This window comes from Boleophthalmus pectinirostris, unplaced genomic scaffold, assembly GCF_026225935.1.
Source record: "Boleophthalmus pectinirostris isolate CB_2022bp ecotype Guang Dong unplaced genomic scaffold, ASM2622593v1 HiC_scaffold_7, whole genome shotgun sequence".
Taxonomy (NCBI): Eukaryota; Metazoa; Chordata; class Actinopteri; order Gobiiformes; family Gobiidae; genus Boleophthalmus; species Boleophthalmus pectinirostris.
In genome coordinates, this window is record NW_026571473.1 from 38,072,536 (window position 1) to 38,097,471 (window position 24,936).

A 24,936-nucleotide genomic window follows, 5' to 3' on the forward strand; every position below is an offset into this window, starting at 1 on the left:
TATGCACTTCCCCTGGAGGGAGACACGGACGGAACTGAGGGAGTGGACAGATAGAATCCTGTAGGCCGCGTTCACACGACTTCACTGGAGTCTGGAGTTCACACGGAGCTGGAAAATCATCACAATTCTTCGGTGGAGTTTAACTGTTCAATTGCAGGTTTGTTGATTTCTTACAAAAACAGTGAATCTCTCAGTTATATAAGCTCCTGCCCTGCATCTGCATCTATGAAATCACCCAAAACTTGAACTTGTGGTGATGGAGCCAAACACTGAGCCGCTGTGGCGTCTGTGGCGTCCCTCACACGAGCTCATCACATCTGAGAGAATCTTTGTGTGTAGAACAAACTTCAGCGTGTAAAAAGTTTAAAAAGAAGAACAACTCAAACATGTCTTTAAGCCCACAACATCTGGGCCACTTTTATTGCATAAAAAAAGAAAGTATGTAAAATATATACAGAGATAACAAAGGCTGATTAGTATAATCAATAAATTATAATATAAACAATATCTGCACAGTACACGGAGCTGGAGGTTCATTGTTTAAAGCAGGAGTCTGTGGAAGTGATGGACGACCTGTTTGAAACGCAGTCTGCTCTTCACAAGGAGACCAGACAGCGGCCACTGCGGGAATGTACACAGAGCAGGGACGAAGAGGGACGAGGAGGGACACAGGGGAGGGACGAGGAGGGACACAGAGGAGGGACAGAGGAGGAGCAGAAGAGGGACGAAGAGGAGGGACACAGAGGAGGGACGAAGAGGAGGGAACAGAGGAAGAGGGACGAGGAGGGATGTGGAGGGACGTGGAGGCAGAGGAGGCAGGGACGTGGAGGGACGAGGAGGCAAGGACGCAGAGGAGGCAGGGACGTGGAGGGACGAGGAGGCAAGGACGCAGAGGAGGCAGGGACGTGGAGGGACGTGGAGGGACAGGAGGGAGGAGGCAGAGGAGGGGAGGAGGGACAGAGGAGGGACAGAGGAGGGACAGGAGGGACGAGGAGGGACGAAGAGGACGAGAGGGAGTGGAGGACGTGGAGGGGCAGAGGCAGAGGAGGCAGGGTCAAGGAGGGACGAGGAGGGACGAGGAGGCAAGGACGCAGAGGAGGCAAGGACGAGGAGGGACGGAGGGCAAGGACGCAGAGGAGGGCAGGGACGAGGAGGGACGAGGAGGGACGAGGAGGGACGAGGAGGAGGAGAGGACAGGGCAGAGGAGGCAGGGACGTGGAGGGACGAGGAGGGGGCGTGGGCAAAGGGGGCGGGGCCAGGGGGGGCTGGTCACGAGGGGGCGGAGCTAGTCCTCGGACAGCAGTCTGTGGAAGTGGTCCTTCCTCTTCTTCAGCACCTCCCGGAAGTCCTCCTGAAAAACACAGCAGGAGTGTCAGACAGAGACAGAGTTCACCCTGCTCCCTTCATCGGGTCGTCAGAGGTCAGCGCGGCTCAAAGTGACGCTGCAGTTTTCACCCAGATGCCCTCCCAGTCACACCAGCCAACATGAGTTTGCAGAGGTTCAGTTTGTGTGAAGAGCGAAGGGACAGAAGAACAGAAAGATTTTTAGAAAGGTAAGATTAAAGTAGTTCAAATCCTGAAGTCTTATGTGATCTCAGAAATTAAACTACATCCCACATGTGTAAAAATATTATAGTGTTTATTATTGATGAAGCATTTGATGGGAAAGATTGAGAATAAAACCACATTTTGCTTTTATTTGATTTAAACTCGCGTCGCTGTGACTGTTGATTCACAGGACGCAGCCGTAAAAACAGAAAAACAGTTAAGTACCACCAACATGACAGGAGCAGGTTAAACACACTCGCTAAAACCAGAGCTGATATGTAAACAGACACTTGAGCTCCGTGCGCCTCAGACGGTCACACTTGGGCCTGTGCTGCCACCTGCAGGTCACTCACTAGAACAGCAGCACAGACTCACAGCGCCGTAAACGCTTCTATTAAATGGCCTGAATGATTAGGAAAAAACGTCTGATTTTTCTGACAAGCACTGCGACTAAATCTGCAATTTAAGTTTTAATAATAGGATTCAGTTTGACTTCTTTGGTTCTTTTAAAGACAAAACAGTAAAGTGTATTTACCTGTAAAGTGTATTTATTGTATTGTCTTTAAAAGGAACCTTAAGAAGTTAAAGTACATAAGAAGACAAAATTAACATCTTTGCTTTAATTCTGTTGATTCTGTTCAACGTTCATGTTTTAAACAGCTGACAAAAAGACTTAAACTGGCCTCTGAATTGATCTGGTAACACTTTATAATAACTACACCTTATTTAGCCTTAATAAAGCATGAACAAAGGCTTAATTAATAATGAACAAAGAATTAATAATGATTCTCGCTTAGTAACTACTTAATTACTACCTTAATTAGCACTTGCACTTAATTTGCCTGTGCTGTAAATAGTTACTTATAATTATTTCATACTTAATTACTCATGGATTAACAATTTGAGCATTTATTAATCATTAGTAAACTATGAGAGAATGATTTACTAATAATGCAATACAATGATCATTCAGGCAGCTGTTATCTGTTAGTTAAGTCTTTTTGAGAGCTTTTCTAAAGTGAAGACGAATTATGCTTTATTAAACATTTACTAAGCGTGAATCATTGTTAAATAAGTCTTTGTTCATTATTAATTAAGTCTTTATTCATGCTTTATTAAGGCTAAATAAGGTGTAGTTATTATTAAGTGTTACCATTGATCTTTTTCACAACGGCCGGAAGTGTCCTGCTGTAGATTTGCAGAATTTCCGGTTAATGGTTTTGTGTGTCAAAATATCGGTGTAAATGTGTGTCGTTTTCTCCATCAGCTTCATAAATCTGCCCCATCACCAAATCTTCAACCAACAAGCTCCACAAAGGATAAACATTCTAACATGAACAATTTATCCACAACTTTCAAGAGAAGAAAGATGAAAACTTAAAAGGAAGAACGACGACGACGCATTAGTGACACACTGAACTAAACTAATGTTTTTAATTTTAATTGTAGAATCAGTCTGAGTGAACAAGTTACTTCTGTTTTATTCGTGACCATAACATTAGTTTTGTTCAGTGTGTCACTAATGCGTCGTCGTTGTCGCCTTTAAGTTTTCGTCTTTCTTCTCTCGATAGTTGTGGATAAATTCTTGTTGGTTGAAGATTTGGTGATGGGGCAGATTTATGAAGCTTCCGGAGAATACGACACACATTTACACACACACTTTGACACAGAAAAACATTAACCAGAAGCTCCTCAAACCTACAGCCGTTGTGAAAAAGATCTATTGACTAATGCAAGAATCTCATGTATTTCAGCACATTTGCAGTTTGTACAAAAATCTGTACAAGTCTGACAGGAAATTTGAGTATGAGCTAAGACTAGGGTCAAAAATACTGAAAATGTGACGCTAATTTCAGCAGGTATTGATACTAAAAGAGTCATATCTTCAGGACAGAAATGAACCCGTCCTGAATCACTTCAGTATAAGAGCGACAGACCCGATGGAACCTGGACCACAGAGGGATTACACAGATATAAAGCCACACTAATGAAAATCTGAAAATCCCATTCTGTTGTGTAAAGAACGAGTGTTGGTATCAGAGTCTGTTCCTCAGTGTGGTCCGTGTGTGTTTTGCTACGTGTTTTGTGCATGTGTTTTGTGTGTTTTGTGCGTGTTTTGTGTGTGTTTTGTGCATGTGTTTTGTGCGTGTGTGTGCGTGATTTGTGCGCGTGTTTTCTATTTGTTGTGTGTGTTTTGTGCGTGTTTTGTGCGTTTTTTGTGTGTGTTTTGTGCGTGTGTTTTTGTGCGTGTGTTTTGTCATGTGTTTTGTGCGCGTGTTTTCTATTTGTTGTGTGTGTTTTGTGCGTGTGTTTTGTGCGTGTGTTTTCTATTTGTTGTGTGTGTTTTTGTGCGTGTGTTTTTTGTGCGCGTGTTTTCTATTTGTTGTGTGTTTTGTGCGTGTGTTTTGTGCGTGTGTTTTTGTGCGTGTGTTTTGTGCGTGTGTTTTGTGCGTGTGTTTTGTGCGTGTGTTTTGTGCGTGTGTTTTGTGCGTGTTTTTGTGCGTGTTTTGTGCGTGTGTTTTGTGCGTGTGTTTGTGCGTGCGTGTGTTTTGTGCGTGTGTTTTGTGCGTGTGTGTTTTGTGCATGTGTTTTGTGCGCGTGTTTTCTATTTGTTGTGTGTTTTGTGCATGTGTTTTGTGCGTTTTTTGTGTGTGTTTTGTGCGTGTGTTTTGTGCGTTTTTTGTGTGTGTTTTGTGCGTGTGTTTTGTGCGTGTGTTTTGTGCATGTGTTTTGTGCATGTGTTTTGTGCATGTGTTTTCTATTGTGTGTGTTTTGTGCACGTGTTTTATTCAAGTGTTGCGTGCGCGTTTTGTATGTGTGTTTGGTGTGCAAGTTGTGTGCATGTGTTTTGCGCGTGTCTTGTGCAAGTTATGTGTGCGTTATGTGCGTCTTTTGTGTGTTATGCGCGTGTTGTGCGTTTTGTTATGTGCGTGTTGTGCGTTTGTTATGTGCGTTTGTTATGTGCGTGTGTTATGTGCGTGTTATGTGCGTGTTATGTGCGTGTTATGTGCGTGTTATGTGCGTGTTTATGTGCGTGTTATGTGCGTGTTATGTGCGTGTTATGTGCGTGTTATTGTGCGCGTGTGTTATGCGTGTTTCGTGCGTGTTTCGTGCGTGTTTTGTGCGTGTTTTGTGCGTGCGGTGACAGCTCCAGTGCGAGTCGAGCCTCTGGTGTGGACGGGAGACGGTGACTCACAGCAGAGCACAGTTTGTCCATGTAGGGGATGAGCCGGTGCAGCTCGCGGTCCTCGGGCTCTCCGCTCCAGCTCTTAATGGGAATGGTGTTCATCAGCTGGAACACACACACAACACACACACGAACACACACACACACACCGTTACCATAGAGATTAAACATCTAAAACTATTACGTAACTAGAACAGGAAAGAATGATGCTCGTAAACAAGAAGGTGCAATCTATAAATCATCTGTTTCAGGATCTGTACCTTATTTTTTTTCCCATGTAATAAAGTTACATTTGTCTTCCCTCAGAACTTAGAACAGATTTTAAGATTTTATTATTTGTTTTTAAAGCTTTGAACAGACTCGTCTCAGTCACGTCTCGGACCTCCTCCTGATTTACTCCGAGGTCCGGCTCCAGCTCGTGGGGCCTAAGACGAGACTTAAAACCAGGAGGACGGGACCTTCTCTGTGGTCAGTCCCAAACTCTGGAACGTTCTGCCCGCCCCACGTCCCAACAGCCCCACAGTGGAGAGTTTTAAGTCTCGTCTTAAAACCCACTTTTTATTCTGAGTTGTGTGGTCCTGTGGTTGACTTATTTGCTGCTCTTTCATGATTTTATGCTTTTGCTTTTATTGTTTTAGGACCGTTATGCCTATAAACGGTACATTTTTGCAATTTACCGTTTTGTTGTCTTCATGTTCTGATCTCTGTGCAGCACTTTGGAAACTGTTTTGTTTGTAAAATGTGCTTCTAGAAATAAAGTGGATTTGGATTTACATACAGATATTATCAAATCTCAAAGCTCTTGGGGTCAAAATGAGACAGCTGTGCCTCGTCTGTAATTAATTATAAACAGTTTCATTGGTTCATCTACAAATCAAGATGCAGTGTTGATGCGCTGTTAGCATGCTAGTTGTTGTTAACATGACCGTGACGTGACCCTTAGCGGTAAAGCACGTCAGCTGACTGAAAATAAGTCCTTTTCTAAAATAAAATACACAAAGTTCTTGAAGGGTTCAGTACAGAAGGTTTTTATGGTTTTGAATTGGTCTCAAATATCAAGTCTTGTCTAGGGATGGAACAGTAACTGAAATATCGTGATCTCGTTTGGTCAGAGGTCTCACAGTGACATCATGGGCGGAATTAGAAGTTTGTAGTAGGAGCAACACTACACAGACCACGATCCTGTGTTCCAACATGAAGAAATAACTGTTAAAAAAGAAGGTTTCCATCTTAATTGTTGAATATGCCAGTAACGCAGAACCAAATTTGTGCAATGCACAAGCATGTCCACTCAGTATCACATGCATTTCCATGTTGCATCACAGTTTGTCACAATATGTTCTTGATCACACCATAACATTTGTATTGTTACATCAGTACCTGTGTAGTGCGGTGCTTACGTGGTGGGGGTATGGACTAGAGCGTGTAGAGTGTATCGTTGTGCTGTAGTGCGGTGCTTACGTGGTAGGTGTACTAGATGTATCGTGTGTTGTGAGCGGTGCTTACGTGGTGGGGGTAGGTGTGGGGACAGCGTGTAGAGTGTATGTTGTGTTGTGAGTGCGGTGCACGTGGTGGGTAGGTGTGGGACTAGAGCGTGTTAGAGTGTATCGGTGTTGTGAGTGCGGTGCTTACGTGGTGGGGTAGGTGTGGGACTAGAGCGTTGTGCGTTGTGTACTGTGAGTGCGGTGCTTACGTGGTGGGGGTAGGTGTGGACTAGAGCGTGTAGTGTGTGCTGTGAGTGCGGTGCTTACGTGGTGGGGGTAGGTGTGGGACTAGAGCGTGTAGAGTGTATCGAGGTGCTGTGAGTGCGGTGCTTACGTGGTGGGGGTAGGTGTGGGGGGCGTTGTCCAGCACCACGGTCTTGGACAGGTCTCGTCCCAGGATGGTCAGGTCCTTGATGTAGTGTCCCAGCACACAGGAGCAGTCGTCCTGGTACAGACGGTGCCTGCAGGGGGCGGCAGAGGGTCAGTACATACACAGTGTATAAACGCAGAGGCAGCAGTCGTCTGAAGCTCGTGGGTCTCACCTGAAGAGTTTCCTGTGAGGGTCCAGGACGTCCAGGATGTTCTCGGCGTATTCTCTTTTAGCGCACGTGTAAATAAATAGCTGCAACACAAACACAAACAGTCAGTCCTTCAGGTTTGTGTGGAGCATCACTGGAGCTAAACTAAACTGCATCAGACCAGGGGGCTTTTCCATGAAGCGAGCTAAAGCGAAAGCCTGGATTATCTGGCCAATCCAGGTTTATCAAAGCCTCAGTTCCACCAAAGTGACTAAACAGAGGTGGTGCTGAGATGACGCAGTAACAAGCACCTGGAAACAAACCTGGTCAGGACCAGACTAACTGTCAAGATTATTTTAGCTCCATCTCCAAGAACGTCTAAAGAAACAGATTAGTCCAAAGTTTCAGCCTGTGCATCACACACCTGTCTCCGTCTGATACAGTTTAAAAAGTGACTTTTTTAGTCACGTGTGGCTTCAGACTTTTACAGTCCATCGCTCCTACACACAGCGGAAAACCGCACAAGGGGTCAGGCCACTCCATCCCCCGGGTGCATTAACCTCCTCTTTGTCCACAGAGCGACCAGGAGGAGGAGGAGAACAGGAGAAGAGGAGGAGTTGTGTCTTTCCTCTCACTCTTCAGATCAGAATGAAGTAGAAAAGTTCCATGGAACGAATCAAACTCAGAGGAGTCACAGCGCACACCCACTCATTTAATCACATTCTAAAAATCATCCCATTTTCTGTGATGTTGTTGCTCCATTGATCTGGTCTTTTCAGAGTCACCGCGAGCACAAAGTCCAGCTTAAACTTCAGACCTGAATTAGCTCTGGTCAAACTCAGGTTTATTTCTGCGATGGAACAACTTGAGGCTTAAGATAAAGATGGCGCTAGATTCAGATCAGGATTTCAGGATAAACTATTTTAATGGAAAACCCCACAGGTCACATGACGATTCTTAAGCGTTACCTCGTAGTTTTTGGACACTTCCTGTAGAAACTCTTTGACAAACGGACGCAGCACCATGTACACCTGCGAACAGACGTCTGAGTCAGAACAAAGGAATAATGTTCACGACTAAGATACAAGCAAAACTAACTGCCCTTTCTACTCTGATGGTGGCAGTAAAAGTCTATTCAGTTGATGTCCGATAATGCAAAGAAAAGTGTGGAAACATTTGGCATTTTTCCTCATTTTTTTCCATGTCTGATGGCACATTTTAACATAATTTTCAAAGGGCTGGTGATTTGACTCTCATATTTAGCATTCATGATTTATTTTGCCTCACTAATAAAATAAAATAAAGGTCAGTATTAATTTCATACGACGGTAACACTTTATAATAACTACACCTTATTTAGCCTTAATAAAGCATGATCAAAGGCTTAAATAATAATGAAGAAGGGACTTAATAATGATTCATGCTTAGTAACTACTTAATTACTACCATAATTAGCACTTGCACTTAATTTGCCTGTGCTGTAAATAGTTACTCATAATTATTTCATACTTAATTACTCATGAACTAACCATTTGAGCATTTATTAATCATTAGTAAGTCATGAGAGAATGATTTACTAATAATGCAATGCAATGATAATTCAGGCAGCTGTTATCTGTTAGTTCAGTCTTTTTGAGAGTTTTTCTAAAGTGAAGACAAATTATGCTTTATTAAGTATTTACTAAGAGTGAATCATTATTAATTAAATCTCTGTTCATTATTAATTAAGTTTTGTTCATTATTAATTAAGTCTTTGTTCATTATTAATTAAAGGTTGTATGGAGGATTTTTTGTTTTGTTTCAAATTGTCATTGAAAGTTTAAAATACCATTACAGAGACGTAGCGGCCTTGTAATTATGATGACCAAAAAAAAGAAACAATGAAAGTCTATCAACTGTGGACGTAGTTTGGCCAAATAAACATCAGCCAATAGATAACGAGGCTCCCTCTTTATCTATTGGCTGTTAGGTTGTCAATCAAACTCCCTATGTTTCTAGTGTTATTGACTCGCTGACTCGCAGGGATTTCGTGGTTTATGCAGTGGTTCTTAGAGGTTTTTTCAAACTGTCGCTTTCTTGCAATTCACACAAAGTTTGTTGCGATGGTGGACGAGAATCCACGGCCAGTTCACCGCAAAATAAAGTAAATTTTTGAGGTTACTGAAAGACGACTAGAAGGGGAAAAGGAGCGAAGACAAACTGAGGTGATTCTTGGAGATTCCTTCCAGCGATGGTGCGACAGAAGCAGACGAAGGGTCTAAAGACTGACGCATCGGTCACTAAAATATTTCTAGACAGGTCACTTCAACAGTAATTCTGAACACGCACTGGCTGTAAACAAGCGTGATTTCTAGAGTAAAGAGGCAGGAAGAGGTGTTTCTACTGAGGGACCTGTGGAGGAGGAAGGTGGTGTCACGCATGCACAACATTTGAAAAAGGACTGTCGCTGTATTTCACTTCCCTTAAAAAATCCTCTATACAACCTTTAAGTCTTTGTTCATGCTTTATTAAGGCTAAGTAAGGTGTAGTTATTATAAAGTGTTACCCATACGACCATTTAATACAAGAAAAAGTCAAATTTATTACTCAAAATCTGAACTCTGCTCCTCTCCACAGTCTTTTAGAGAATTGGCTGTGGACATTTCCATTAAAGAAATTCAGGTCAGACTCCATTAAAGTCCGAGTTGAAGCTGTTTTACGTTGCATTATTCTTAACTTTCTCAGACTTGGTGATGTTTTTTTCTTTTTTTTTAACACTTTAGTAGGAGCACGAGCCTCCACACGTGCGCTCGTGTCTGACCTTGTACTGGTGGTCCTGGAACACGGTGGTGAAGGAGTACTCTGCGTCTTCGATCGGTGTCAGAGAGCTGTACATCAGAGTCTCCTCCTGAACAAACAACAACAACAACACACAAAGTCAACGATGCAGGATTATAATTACAACACACGGACTGAGTTTGTGTTTTACTGGATTAAAACAATGCTGAGTCCAAAATGTGTTTTCATTGTTTTTACAGACACATGTAGATCTCACACTTTATCACAAATGATACAGTCAAATGTAAAAATGTTTCTTATTTTAATACAAAGACACTTTTATAAACCAGTTATAAAACAATATTAGCAGTAACAGTAGTACTAGTAGTTGTAGTACTTGTAGTAAGCAGTAACCGTAGGATTTGCAGTAACAGTAGTAACAGTAGTAGTAGTAGTAGTAGTAGTAGTAGTAGTAGTAGCAGTAGCAGTAGCAGCAGTAGCAGTAGTAGTAGTAGTAGTAGTAGTAGTAGGAGTAGCAGCAGTAACAATAGGATTTGCAGTAATAGAAGTAACAAGTAGTAGTAGTAGCAGTGGTAACAGTAGTTGCAGTAGTAGTAACAGTAGTTGCAGTAGTAGTAACAGTAGTTGCAGTAGTAGTAACAGTAGTTGCAGTAGTAGTAACAGTAGTTGCAGTAGTAGTAACAGTAGTTGCAGTAGTAGTAACAGTAGTTGCAGTAGTAGTAACAGTAGTTGCAGTAGTAGTAACAGTAGTTGCAGTAGTAGTAACAGTAGTAGCAGCAGTAAGAGTTACGGTAGGATTTGCTATAACAGTAGTAGAGGTATTAGTAGTAGGAACAGTAGTAGTAGTAGAAGTAGCAGTAACAGCAGTTTTAATAGTTCCAGCAGCAGTACTAGTAGTAGTAGTAGTAGTAGTAGTAGTAGTAGTAGTAGTAGTAGTAGTAGTAGCAGCAGTAGTAGCAGCAGTAGCAGTAGCAGTAGTAGTAGCAGCAGTAGTAGTAGCAGTAGGTGTCAGTTAATGACTAGAATAGACCGACACGTTGAAAATGAACAAAATATAAAATAGTTTCAGTCGTCTGTTCTGCTTCGTGCTCACGGCGACATTTTGAGACACACTTTTTCCTCCAATCAAAAAACTCCAGAGTAATTAGTGATTCTAAAAATATTCCAACAGAAAATCCACAGACAGAACCAACGCTGCTGCACATTTTATCAACTCACGTCAGAATCACATTTACAGTCTCGTGTCTGTGTGTGTTTATTTGTGTTTTTTGTGTGTGTATGTTTTCAAGTATGTGTTTTCGTGTGTTTTTTTCTATGTGTATTATTTTGTGTTTTCGTGTGTGTTTTCGTTTGTGTGTATTTTTTGTATGCTTTTTTGCATGTTTCTTTTTTTTTTATGCGTGTGTTTTTGTTATTTGTGTGTTATTTTTGTGTGTTTTCGTGTCTGCGTTTTCGTGATTTGTGTGTGTGTGTGTTTTGTGTGTGTTTTCATATGTTTTTGTTTGTGTGTGTTTCTTGTATGTTTTTGTGTTATTTTGTGTGTGTGTGTGTGCTTTATTTTTTGTGTGTGTTTTCATTTGTGTTTTTTGTGTGTATTTTTTGTATATTTTTATGTGTGTCTTTTTTATGTATGTGTGTGTTTTCGTGGTTGTTTTTTTGTGTGTGTTATTTGTGTGTTTCCGTGAGTGTGTTTTCGTGTGTATTTTTGTATGCTTTTTGTGTGTGTGTTTTGTGTGCTATTTTGCGTATGTGTTTTCATATGTGTGTGTTTGTGTGTATATTTGTGTGTGTGTTTTCTTATGTTTTCGTTTGTGTGTATTTTTTGTATGTTTTTTTGTGTGTTTCTTTTTTTTGTGCGTTTGTTATTTGTGTGTGTTATTTTTGTGTGTTTTCGTGATTTGTGTGTGTGTTTTGTGTGTGTTTTCGTGTGTGTGTTTCTTGTATGTTTTTTTTGTGTGTGTTATTTTTTTGTGTTTGTTTTCATATATTTTCGTTTGTGTGTTTTTTGTGTGTATTTTTTGTATATTTTTGTGTGTGTGTTTTTTATGTAAGTGTGTGTTTTCGTGTGGGTTTTTTTGTGTGTGTTTGTTATTTTTTGTGTGCTTCCGTGTGTTTTCATATATTTTCGTTTGTGTATTTTCATTTGTGTGTTTTCTTGTGTGTGTTTTTTCTGTATGTGCGTGTTTTTTGTGTGTGTTTGTTATTTTTTTGTTTGTGTTATTTTTGTGTGTTTCTGTGTGTGTGTTTTCATTTGTGTGTGTTTTGTGTGTATTTTTGTATGTTTTTTGTGTCTTTGTCTGTTTTGTGTGTGTGTTTTTGTGTGCTATTTAGTGTATGTGTTTTCATATGTGTGTTTGTGTGTGTTTGTGTGTGTGTGTGTGTGTGTGTGTGTGTGCGCGTGTTGTAGACTGACCAGGTCGAGCACCAGCGTGGCTTCGGGGGTGCTCCTGGTTTTCGGGGGGATGTCTCGGAGTTGGGGCTGGGCGTGCTCCGACAGAGACGGGATGTTTTTGACGAAGGTGAAGCTGCAACACACAAGAGCACTGTTAACCACTCTGCCACACCGGTACACGTACTACGGCCGTGCTCGGGTCCTTACGGGCTGAACACGTCGTCGTCCTCGTCTCCCGCCAGCAGCTCCATGGATCCGTACCCGAACACGCCCTGCTCCGGACTCATCAGGACGTGAGGAGCTGCACCGTGACATGTCATATCTGTGACAAGAGACGAGCGTCAGGTTAAAGTCCAAAACGCAAAAACACTTCACAAAATATCTACACACAGAAGTGAGCGCGTGTGCAGAGAAAATCTGATTTCAGTGTTTTTGTCAGTTCTTCTGGACGTGTTTAAAATGTGAACTTTAAAACTGAATCCTATTTATTATTAAAACATAAATCACCAAATCCGGTCAGTCACGAGGCTTGTCAGAAAAATCCCACTTTGATATTTCTCCTAAATCCTACATCATGTCATTGGCTCCATCTGATTTCTCATCGTTCTCATCTCCTTTTTACAAGAAAAAGTACAGTGCAGTATGTAAAAAAGCGCAAAAGACAAAATGAAAGAAAAAGGAGTTATATAAAATTTGTCCTAATTTGTCAGGTGATTGGTCCACGTAACATTCATTCTTTTGAATTTCAATTAAGAACGAAAAACAATAAAATTGGAAAACAGTTTATTTCATTTTTCCGTTTTAGTGTCAAACAGAAAAACAGATTTCAACCTCTATTTAAAATATTTATTTGAAAGTTTATTTCAAATAATCTTTGTGCCTATTCCAATTTTGATATTTTGATACTTTATTCTCTTCCAACAGCAGAACTTCCAGGGCAAATAAACCAGAGAGAATAAAATATCAAAACTGAAATGGGCACCAAGACTGTTTTTTGTAATTGATGTTATTTGAAATTGACTTTAAATACTGTTTGTTTTTTTTGGTTTTTTTGACACCAAAACAGAAAAAATTTAATAAACCGTTTTCCCAATTTATTCGTTTTTCGTTCTTAAGTGAAATTCAGAAGAACGACTGGTACACGGACAAAGTATAACAAATTTTATATATAATTCTTTGATCTTTGCTTCCTTGTTCTTTTTTTTTTTAAACAGCACTGCACTTTTCCTTGTAAAAAAAAAAAAAAAAACAGATGAAAACGATAAAAAATCAGATGGAGCGTTTACATGACGGGATTTGGGAGAAATATCAAACAGGGATTTATCTGACAAGCCTCGTGACTGATTAGATTTGTGATTTATGTTTTTAAAAAAGGATTCAGTTTAAAGTTCACATTTTAAAACACAAAAATTACAAACAAATACAAGAATCACGACGTTTGTACAGATCTAAACTACAGAGTCTGACGCTTTCACACGGTGACACTCACTCTCTTTGCTGGGCGTGAGGAAGCGCACGATGGGGGAGTAGATGTTGCGGGCCGTGGTGTTGCGGGGCGTCACCGGGTCGATCTCGGACAGCACACGCTCCTGACGGATGATGGAGCGGAAGGGAGTCTTAAACGTCAGGTCTGGAGGAGGACAAAGAGTCAACAAGTCAGTTTTATATCACACTGTTTCAGGATCACAACCCGCTGGATCTGGACCTGAGGAACACTCATGATGTTTCCTCATGTTTGACTGAACGATAAAGGCTGGAATTTAATGTCACTTTCATGTGCGTGTGTGGATTAATCTTAAAAAAACGACATTTGTGAATAAAATGTTTACTTAAAATCTATAAATTGCTGATACCAAATCCCGTTATCTTTTCATCTGATAATAGAGAAACAAAACTTATTCCCCCGGACTGAAGCCAAGACTAAAAATCAACCTAAAACTGTTGCACAAAATCACATAAAAAGAAAAAAAAAATGTTCCAAATCCTGTCACGAAACGGGGGGGGACTTTTCTTGGGGTGTAACAACTGAAATATAATGTTATATTATCAACAAAAGTCACACAATAAAATCAATATGACAGGTCTCTTTGCTTAAATGAATTGTTATGGTGCTGCAATTGCTAAAAAAACAACAACAGAGGAACTACAAAGACCATGATCCTTTGCTCTGTTTCACTGCAGATTACAGATGAAATAACCGTTATTGAGAATCCGTGTATCATTCGTTCATTCGTTTTTCAATGTAAAACCAAAAATAAGAAAATGAAAAACAGATAACGATTTGTTTTTTCTGTTTTCCATTTTGTGTTTAAATGAAAAATGGAAAAAACGGATAACGGACGTTTCCCGTTTACGTGACTGGTCCCGGTCTCGGTCCCGGATCTGGATCAGTCCCGGTCTCAGTCCGGATCTGGATCAGTCCCGGTCTCAGTCCCGGATCTGGATCAGTCCCGGTCTCAGTCCCGGATCTGGATCAGTCCCGGTCTCAGTCCCGGATCTGGATCAGTCCCGGTCTCTGGATCAGTCCCGGATCAGGTCTCAGTCCGGTCTCAGTCCCGGTCTCAGTCCCCGGTCTCAGTCCCGGTCTCAGTCCCGGTCTCAGTCCCGGTCTCAGTCCCGGTCTCAGTCCCGGTCTCAGTCCCGGTCTCAGTCCCGGTCTCAGTCCCGGTCTCAGTCCCGGTCTCTGGATCAGTCCCGGTCTCTGGATCAGTCCGGTCTCAGTCCTCAGTCCCGGTCTCTCAGTCCCGGTCTCAGTCCCCGGTCTCGGTCAGTCCGGTCTCAGTCCCGGTCATCCCGGTCGGATCAGTCCCGGTCTCAGGATCAGTCCCGGTCTCAGTCCCAGATCTGGATCAGTCCCGGTCTCAGTCCCGGTCTCAGTCCCAGATCTGGATCAGTCCGTTATCCGTTTGTTCCATTCCTCATTTAAACACAAAATCAAAAACTGAAAAAACGAACTGTTATCCTTTTTTCATTTTGGTTTTGGAGACAAATAATGAAGAAAACAGTTGTTTGTTTTAGTTTTCTTAGCTTTGGTTTTATATTGAAAAACGAATAAACGAATGATACAAGGATTATTGAGCACTTTTAAATGTTAGTTTTTAGGATAATGACAGAGCAAAAGGCTTGTCAAGGCATTTTAAAAAGGAAAAAGTAGCATATTCAGTTTAGTTTGTTTGGCCTCCACAAAACACTGAAATAAATATTGTATCATGAGATGTTTTTTGTGAAAATATTGTACCAGAACATTACATCCCTCGTGCTTTTGGTCAGATGCTGAGAGAACACTCTGTATCTGTTTGGGACTCGGTGTTTAGAGCAGAAACTGCAGCCTGCAGCAGTTTCAACAAACTTAATGTTCACTAGATAAAAATATCTGAGCACTTGATAGGTGTGGATAAATTGTTCATGTTAGAATGTTTATACTTTGTGGAGCTTGTTGGTTGAAGATTTGGTGATGGGGCAGATTTATGCAGCTGCTGGAGAATACGACACACATTTTGCCATAAAAAAACATTACCTGGAATTTCCTTAAACCTAAAACGCAGCACTTCCCGTCATTGTGAAAAAGATCTGTTGTATGTGTCACTTGGTTCAGTACAGTCATATACATGTGTTGTAGTTGTGTTACTGACCTCTGTCGTGGTCCTCCACTGGGATGTGCCTCTTCCTCTGGCGTCCTCGGGGTGGGACTCTCCTCCTCAGAGTGGGCACCTCATCTGGCGAGTCCCCGGAGCTGTCCGAGTCCACCTGAACACACCACACACACCTGGGTTAGGACTGGGACCCGAGTATTGAGCACCTCTTTTCAGGAGCAGCAGCGATTTTTCAGTAACGTAATCAGTAATCTATGGAAATACTCTTTCCTGTGTAACGCCGTTATAGTTCCCTCTTTACTTTATATTATTTTACTTTGAGTCTCAGCAGCGGTTGACAGATCAGACTGCGCGCTCTTTCGTCTCATTAGAGGAGCTGCAAAGCTTTTTCCTTTATTTTGGGAAGTAAACAAGACCGAGGCGAGGGATTAGAGACTGTGATTGGCTAAAAAAAAAGTTGCAAAGTTGACAGATACAGACTTTTCCACAGCCTGAGCTCGTTTATTTTCACTAGTTTTGCAGAGTTTTGCTGAAGCCACTGCAGTCAGTTGAGCGTAAATAATAATTAAGAATTTTAGAAATGTACTCGCACAAATGATACATGAATACAAACTTTTTGTATAATTTTCTACCTTTTTTGGAGGCTGTTTAACATTTCGAGGGGCTGGTTGACGACACTGGCTGAAAAATAAAGCTGTTAATATCTTAAAAATCATAATCGCACAAACTAATCTTTTCAGGAGCAGCGTGAGGCGGCTGTAAAGACTCTCCTGACTTTTCACTGGTTTAGCACCGACACAAGCTTGAATACTCGCCGGTTTCAACACGTGTGAGGAAATATGTCGATTTTTTTTTCTTGTGGACGTAGAATTCTTTTGTGTGTTGCCGATTTAAAATGTGCTCAGGAGCAGAACGTTTGACAAAAGACTGGAATCTGTATGACTGAACTAACATGAGAATTCCATAGATTTCAGATGTCGTTTATGGAGAGGGTCTTGTGAAGGTCTTTAGTGTAATTTAAAGGACTAAAAAAAAGGATCTTTAGGACTATTATTTACATTATGGATCCACTGAAAGCATCCAAACTATGAATGAATTGAACACGTCATTTCGTAACCAAAAAAGTGTGCAGTAACTCATGTTTCTTCCAGATACCTTTACACTGAATGAGACAGCGTGTCCAATACAGCCGGGTATCATTAAGAAGTTGTAGATACGATATATATCTCGATACAGTGCACTTTCGATCCGATAAGATATATTTCAAATATAAAGGCTAAATCATGGCTGTGACATTAAGTGTTTGTTAAACCTTCTTGTGCAAAGTGAACTTGAAACACACCCAATTTACTCATCAAAGTGTCAAATGTGTTGCACAGACGTGTTTCCTTCCTCAAAACTGTAGTGCTGTAACAAAATTATGTAGTAAAATGTACCGAAAAATACCCTTGGAAATATACCGATACAGCAGGCCACGATACTGATATTGTATCATCACATTAGACAATACAATATAATCGATATTTCAATATTTTTGCAAAACCGTAGTAAGGGCAAAAAGAGAAAATCTATTTGTCAACTGAAGAAAAGTTTATTTGAAAGAGAATCCTTCTTTAAACAGAATCGTAGGACTTTGACGTCATCTGTCTCCTATTTACAACTCCCTCCTCAAAACTAAATCAAAACAAACAAAGAAAACAAAACAAAAGTGACAGCCAGGTCAGGCCCAGAGGTGAGAAAGCTCCATTATGTCCCTGAATGATTTTGCTAATATGACCCCACACTGAGTACAAGTTCAATAGGTCTAACGAACAGAAACTGTAAATATGTAGGTGTATTACTTTCAGGAAGTGTTGAGTTGCTTGGATGAGCTGTGAAACATGTTCAACCAAATAAACTTTTGTCCAGTTGACAAACTGTAGGGCTGGGTATCATTAAGAAGTTGCCAATACGATACATACCTCCATACAGTGAGCTTTCGATTCAATACGATATATTTTAAATGGATTCGATACAGTTCAATAAAAATAAAGGCTAAATCATGTCTGTGATACTAAAAGTCTTTGTTAAACCACTTTTTGTGCAAAGTTCATATGAAACACAAACATTTTAATCATCAAAACAGTGAAAATGTCAAATGTGTCGCATTAAAAAGTTTCCTTCCTCTAAACAAGCAACAAAACTGTAGCTCTGTGACAAAATAATTTAGTAAAATATACCAAAAATACTCTTGGTGATATATCGATACAGCAGCCCACGATATCGATACTGTATCATCACATTAAGCGATATGATATATCAATATTCCAATATTTTTGCACACCCCGAACAAACTGAATTTCTCCTTTTGCCATTGATTCTGCCTGAACGACTGAGGGGTTCTACACACATCCCTAGTAGCGTTGGGCGGTAATACAGTATTACAGTATCCAGCGGTATCAGAAAGTATCAACAGTATCAATTTCATTACTGTCAATCAAAAAAATCTGCAGCGCTTAAGGACCTCATATGATATTATAATTTATTGATCCCTACATTTGTTTGCGCAGCACAAATGAATGTGTGGTTCTATTTTCAGTTTAATCTATCACAATTAAAAACTAATAGCGTCTATAATGTTTCTTTTAACTGTGTGAGGAGACGACGTTCGATTAGTTTTGTTCTGTTGTCACGTGACGCTCATAAGAGACCAAGACAAGACGACAAGTCCGACCACAAGAGAGTTGGTCCCAAAAAATACAAGTACTTCTACAATTTGGCAGCGTTTTGGTTTCAAGTCACATTTGTTTATGTTTTACAGAAACAAAACTTAAAACCACATGACTCATCTGCATAAACTCTAAAGCTCTGATAAAAACAGCTCGCTCCTTGTGCACTGATGCCGTTCAGCTTCTGTCGGACTAAAGGACACGACTCAGTGGAATATGAGTGTTCTTTCTGTGACAGAGGATGTGCTGCTGACGGTGAGTCTGTTCTGTCTGTGTTGCGTTGGAGATGGTTCATGTGAAACTTTAGATTATTATTATTTAGATTATACATCTGCAGGTCGTAAACAGAGACCACACAGCGATGTAGCTTCACTTACCAAAGTCGTACTGAAACATTTTGGTAATACTGTAATATACAAGAGACAAATGATATTGTATCATGTGGGTCATTCTTAATGAGACACAGCTCTGTTGGACACACTCTCTCATTCAGTGTGAAGGTATTTGGAAGAATATACAATATAAAACATGAGTTATTACTAAGGATTAGGGTTGGGCGGTATTGAAATTTTGATACCGTTAAATCTTCTCAGGATTTTACCAGAGTATACGTAGTATGTCGTATGTGAAATTGTTAACTTGCTGTTCATATTCTGTCATTGTTTAATAAGGTTTGGCGTTATAAGTAGGGATGGGCATTCGATGAAATTTTCTTAATCGATCGTCGGAAGAATTAACGATCGATTATCGATTAATCATTAACGTTTTTATATTAAAATGATCATCATTATTATTACTATCTGCACTACTAATCTGCATAAATCAACTTTACCACATATAAACCGTAACGACTCTAGAGCCACATTAATCCGGTTTAGATTATAATGTGTTTAATTCAGTTTTGTTCAACTCTCACAGAAACAAAACTTAAAACCACATCACTAATTTATATAAACTAAGTGAAGATAAAACTCCAGCTCTTGTGTCGCTGATGTGGTTCAACTTCTGTCCGATTAAAAGACATGACTCAGGTGAATACAGGTTCAGTGTGACCATATTCTGCGTTTGTCAAAACCAGGACAGCGTACGGGGGGAGGGGGGCGGGGCCTCATCATCGACATTGAGCGACTCTCACCTGGCAAAACTTCTTTCCACTGGACACAGAAACATATGTGCCTGCTTTATACACTGTGCACATGGACTCACACTTGTCCCGAACGCAACAGAAAGCCTGGAATTTCTTGTACAAATCATCGTTAAATACACATTTGTGCTTCGGTACGTTACAGACTGACCCACTGTTTGTGTCTCGCTCCTTCTGATGCAGAGACACATGTACACACCTGTTTGGTCACGATACACACAGCAACATACATTCGGTTTGTCGATTAAAATGAACGTAATTGATGAAATTCTTAATGATCAATTATCGATTAATCATGCCCATCCCTAGTTATAAGTATCTTTTACTACAGACTAAATCCTTTCGGTCATGATCCATGGGATTGTAGTCGATAGTAGAGTTTTGTGTCGTTTTGTAGTGCTGCAAAATGACCAAATAAACTACTACTACTACTACTACAAGAAGTTGCCGATACGTGCACTATATTGAAAAATGTATCGTAAGAGTCAATACGATTCGATACGATATATTCCAAAACAATTCAAAGCGGTTCTGTGAAAAAGAAAGGCTAAAATACTAAAAGTCCACTGAGTTTGTGCAAAGCTTATATGAAAAACACTCATTTTACTCACCCAAATCTGTGAAAATATCAACACAATTGCAGCTCTTACACAAAATAATTTAATAAAAATACACTTAAAAATACTCTTGGTGATATACCCATACAGCAGCCCATGATAATCGATACTGTATCATCAAATTAAACAATACAGTGTCGATATTTCAGTATTTTTGCACATTCCTAGAGTCCAAACTTTTGACTGGTAGTGTACTGTGTGTGCACTTCAAACAAAACCCAAACTTCAGAGATAAATTTACTCTAGATTAAAGTCAAATACGTCTTGAGAAACAACTTCACATTCCTTCCATCTCTTTTTTTCCCCCCAAATTCTCTCTCCCTGCGCTCCCGTGACCCTTTAAAAACAGCGCACACGTGACGGGGGCAGTAAAACTCCACTCCTCCGACAGACTGGGGGAAACATACATGTGTGTGCGTGACCTACTTACCACGTGCGACCCTCCCTCAGCAGAGACTAACACGCTACACCACCAGACCGGAGCGTAATCCCCGGGCAGACGGCACGTCACCACAACAAACGCACGCAAACGGGAAAAGCTGCGATTATTTACGTCGTACCATCGCTAGAATGTCGTCGGGAAGGAACAAACAACCTTCAGTCTGCCCTCCCCGTGTCTTTACGAGGTGTTAGTCTGTGAAAAAGCTGCCAGCCCTGTAGTTAAGGAGCTCTACAAATATGTTCCTGTGTGTCAGATGTCCTCACCGTCTCCGAGGAGTGTTATTTGTGTAAAAGCGTGTTCGAAATCGCATGGAATTCTTTTATTAGTTTAGGAGTTCGAATTTCAGTCGTCTCTCAAAACATAAAACACTTCAGGGTTGTTTAACAGTGACCTGCAGGAAGTTGGCCCCGCATCAAATGCAAATCTACACAAAAACTGTCAATAGTTTGCACTTCGTTTGTGCTGCAAGAAGATTTGTTTGTGTTGCTTTAGTTTTGGAGATATTAACGATTTTTACAGGTCAAATTGAGGTCGGACAGCCCCCAGGAAGCGTAAAAATGCGCTAAAACGGCCCAAAATTGTGTCTAAAATTTATGCTGCAAAAAATTTCATTTGTGTAGCTTTAGTTTTGGAGATATTAATGATTCTTTTACAGGCCAAATTGGGGACAGTAAGCCCCACAGGAAGTGTAAAAATGCTCTAAAATGGCCTAAAATAGTGTCATTCATTTGTGCTGGTTTGAGCCGCAAAAGTTTTGTTTGTGTTGCTTTTGTTTTGGAGATATTAATGATTCTTTTAGAGGTCAAACTGGGGTCAACCAGCCCCCAGGAAGATTAAAAACGCTCTAAACGGCCCAAAATTTAAGCTGCAAAAAATGTCATTTGTGCCGCTTTAGTTTTTGAGATATTAAAGATTATTTTAAAAGGTGGAATTGGGGTGAGCTGGCCCCACAGGAAGCTTCAAAATGCTCTAAAATGACTCAAAACTGAGTCAATCGTTTGTGCTGTTTTGTGCTGCAAAGGAGATATTGACGATTCTTTTACAGGTCAAGCTCACGATCTCAGGCTGTGGAAAAGTCTGTATCTGTCTTTAGGAATCTGCTTTTGACTCATATTTTATATAATACAGACTTTTCCACAGCCTCAGATCTTTTATCAGCACAAAACGAAGGACCGTGACTCCATTTTGTGTCGTTTTAGAGGATTTTGAAGCTTCGTGGGGCTGGCTGACCCCAATTTAACCTTTAAAAGAACAGTTAATCTCTCCAAAACTAAAGCAGCACAAACAATAGACATAGTTTTTGCGTAGGTGTGTGTTTGCTGTGCCGAATCGTTTTAAACAGTGTCGCAAATTCTAGCACACATCATCACAGTATTTGCCAGAGAAATGAAAATAAGAAAACTGTACACAAAACCCCATGAAAGGCTCAGACGTCAGGAGTTTGTCTGTGTCCAATAGAATAGAAAGCACTTTTTTAACTTAGGATTTGAAGTACTAACTTTTCTGCCGCAAGTTACGCCACTAGGTCAAGTTACCAGTCAGATCTGTGGAGACGCAAACCCGCTCACAGTAAAAATCCATGTTTATTTATATGATTAGTTTGACCAGACGTTTGTATTTACCTGGAACAGTCCCAGTTTTGAGTTCTGAGTCCCCTGTCCCAGCAGATTTATCCAAAACCAGTGATTTGTCCCAGTTTTACACAAAAAATATCGCAGGTGTCTCTATTTTGGACCAATCTGATCCCTGCCAACAGTCAAGAGAAGCATATGCTGTCATTTGTTTCGGTAAAATCCACAAAATCTGCTTAAAAAACGACCAAAACACAAAGAAAATGTGATGATACCGACTCGTGATAGTGCAGAACTAATTTCTTTAATTGCGCGATTGTTTCACAGTTTTATTATTATTACAAACTGCTTCAAACCAGAGATGTCCCAGTTTTATATTTTGAAAATCTGGTCACCCTCTGCTAGATAGATTGGTTTAATGTCATACTGTGGAACATTGCAGGCAGAGCAATAGCATCTCCATGGAGACAAACAAGTGGCTGACCCTACACAAGTTACTCAGAATAGTCCCAGTTTTGAGTCCTGTGTCCCCTGTCCCAACAGATTTATCCAAAACCACTGATTTGTCCAAGTTTTATACAAGAAATGTCCCTATTTTTTTGACCAATTTGATCTAAACCAGGACTAAAAATAGGATTAAACCAGTTCTAAAACAGGACTATCGCAATTTTTGACTAATCTGATCTGAAGAGCAGCATAAACTCTCATTTGTTTATCCAAAATACATAAATCCGTCTTTGCAACTGTCCGTAAACCAAAAAGAACTGATGTAGAAACTGGTAAAAATGTGTATAATTCGATTTCAGTTTGTCCAATAGCATTTTTTTTTTTTTTTAGATACTAACTTGTGTGGTCCCAGTGGAAAAGTACTGAGCCCCTCAAAGCAGGATGTGTCAGAGTGGAGCAGGGGGCTTTCTCCAGACCTGGTTTAGTCCCTGGTTTAGTCCCTGGTTTAGTCCCTGGTTTAGTCCTGGTACCATCTAGACTTGTTTCAGACCCTTTGTGGACCAGATTAAGTCCTGTTAGTTCTAATTTAAACCTATTTTATCACTGTTTAGTTTAGTTTTAGACTTGAGTTAACCATTGTTTCGTCCTGGTTTAATCTAATTATGTGTTAAAAAAGTTTAAAGACAACAAAAGCTTAAGACAAGTCAGATTTTCAAAATAAAAAAACTACAAAATAAAATTGTGAAACGAGTGCGCAACTTAGGAAAATTGTTATGCTCCCGGCTCATTCATGACTAACATGTGAGTCAGTATAGCCACATTTTCTTTGTGTTTTGGTCATTTTTAAGCAGTTTTTTCTGGATTTTACCGAAAGAAACGACAATTTATTCCTCTGTTTACTGTTGCCAGGTTTCAGATTGGTCAAAAATAGACACCTGGGTCATTTTTTGTACAAAACTGGGACAAATTATTAATTTTGGATAAATCTGCTAGGACAAGGGACACAGGGCTCAAAAATTGGACTGTCCCGGACAAACAGAAACATTTGGTCACTCCACAAATGCTGAATTTTGGTGAAAATTCTGGCAACATTCAGAACTGGCAACATTCAGAACTTTAGCGGGTTATTTGGACAATACAACGACTAAAAACAAGCCAAAATACAAGTGTTAGAAACGAGCATAACTTCACACAGAATAAAATCATAAAAGGTTAATTCACGTTTACAAATTTTAGACAATTTAACGCCTCTTTTCCGCGTTATCAATCCCCCCAAAAACACGGCGAATTCGAGATAAGCACGACGCCATCTTCCGTTAACGTCGTCGGCGATGGTCAAAACACCAAAATTAAAGCTTAACACGTAACTTTTTGTAAGCTCCGTGTGTTTTTTGTCTGCTGTGGAAGAAGGGGGGGACAAAACAAAGCCGCGTTACCAGCCAGTGTGTGGGGCTCTCGGTCGCGGCGGAGACCCGGGTCCGCCGCGGCGTCGCTTTGTTGCGCAGCCGGCGGCGGTAGACGGTCGGCGGCGACTCGGCTAAAGCCTCCACGGTTCTCCTCGGTCTCAACCTCATTTTAATCCGTCAAAAATATCCACAAATATCGTCTTTTTTGCTGCTAACATCGAACCCAAACTGAGATTATGTCCGTTTTTTTCCCCCAGTGTGAGCGGAGAAAACAGTGTAAAAAGGGGAGGCTGGTGGTGTGTGGCTCCGCCCCGGCGGAGCTCGCACGCAGTGGCCGGGCTGTGTTTGAATGTTCCCGGCTGCCATAGGCCCGCCGCGGCCCCCTCTGCCATTGGGCGGAGCTCCGGCGTCAACGTGAGGAGGCAGTCACGTTGCAGCGGGGCCCGGCGCGAGTTCGAGGCCGGGGGAGGGGCGCCGTGGACCCGCTCACTTCATGTGGAGGATGTGGGGCAGACTGACTGACTGGAGGGGCTTATTCGTGGCCCACATTGAGGAGAGTAAAGTTAAGTTAATAATGAGACTGTATAAGTAACTGCGGGGAGCATCCACAAAGCAACCAGGCCCTGTTCTATCAAACTCTCAACCCATTTATACACATTTAAAGGTTGTATAGAGGATTTTTTTTAAGGAAAGAGAAAGACAGCGACAGTCCTTTTTCAAATGTTGTGCATGCGTGACACCAGCTCCCTCAGTAGAAACACCTTCTCCCACCTCTTTACTCTAGACCAGGGGTGTCAAACTCATTTTGGTCCGGGGGCCGTATCCAACCGACTTTGATCCCAAAGGGGCCGGATCAGAAAACTCATGTCATATAAACCCCAAAAATAACAATAAGTTCAAATATTTGTGCAGAGAAACACAAATCTATTACAGAAATCTTTTTTAATTGATGAACTCTTTCTTATTATAATATAATATTATGAACAACCTGAAACTTGAAGAAAAATTCAATTTCAGCACAATGTTTTAACAATAACTTGTATGTAAACAGGAATAAGTCAATTTTTGTTGTAAAATCCTGCACTCGGCTCCACTTTTCTC

The 24,936-nt window shown here is 40.7% G+C and overlaps 1 protein-coding gene across 1 annotated transcript; it reads right to left on the reverse strand.

The window, feature by feature from the left end:
* Nucleotides 1-1,202: 1,202 nt before the first annotated feature.
* Nucleotides 1,203-24,157, reverse strand: ctdspl3 (CTD (carboxy-terminal domain, RNA polymerase II, polypeptide A) small phosphatase like 3). The gene is made up of 11 exons (XM_020931701.2): nt 23,866-24,157; nt 15,540-15,654; nt 13,397-13,537; nt 12,115-12,229; nt 11,929-12,040; nt 9,538-9,624; nt 7,706-7,768; nt 6,762-6,841; nt 6,554-6,680; nt 4,745-4,840; nt 1,203-1,351 (listed from the first exon to the last, which is right to left on the reverse strand). Exons 1-11 carry the CDS (start codon nt 24,001-24,003, stop codon nt 1,286-1,288), a joined length of 1,140 nt encoding a protein of 379 aa, XP_020787360.1. The 5' UTR covers nt 24,004-24,157; the 3' UTR covers nt 1,203-1,285.
* Nucleotides 24,158-24,936: the final 779 nt, after the last annotated feature.

Coding starts and splice junctions, on each gene's coding strand:
- ctdspl3 (XM_020931701.2), bottom strand. CDS start 24,003: ATGAGGTTGAGACCGAGGAGAACCGTGGAGGCTTTAGCCGAGTCGCCG. Junction 12,041..12,114: donor GACGACGACGTGTTCAGCCC/GTAAGGACCCGA, acceptor TGTGTGTTGCAG/CTTCACCTTCGTCAAAAACA. Junction 6,681..6,761: donor CCTCACAGGAAACTCTTCAG/GTGAGACCCACG, acceptor CGCCCCCTGCAG/GCACCGTCTGTACCAGGACG.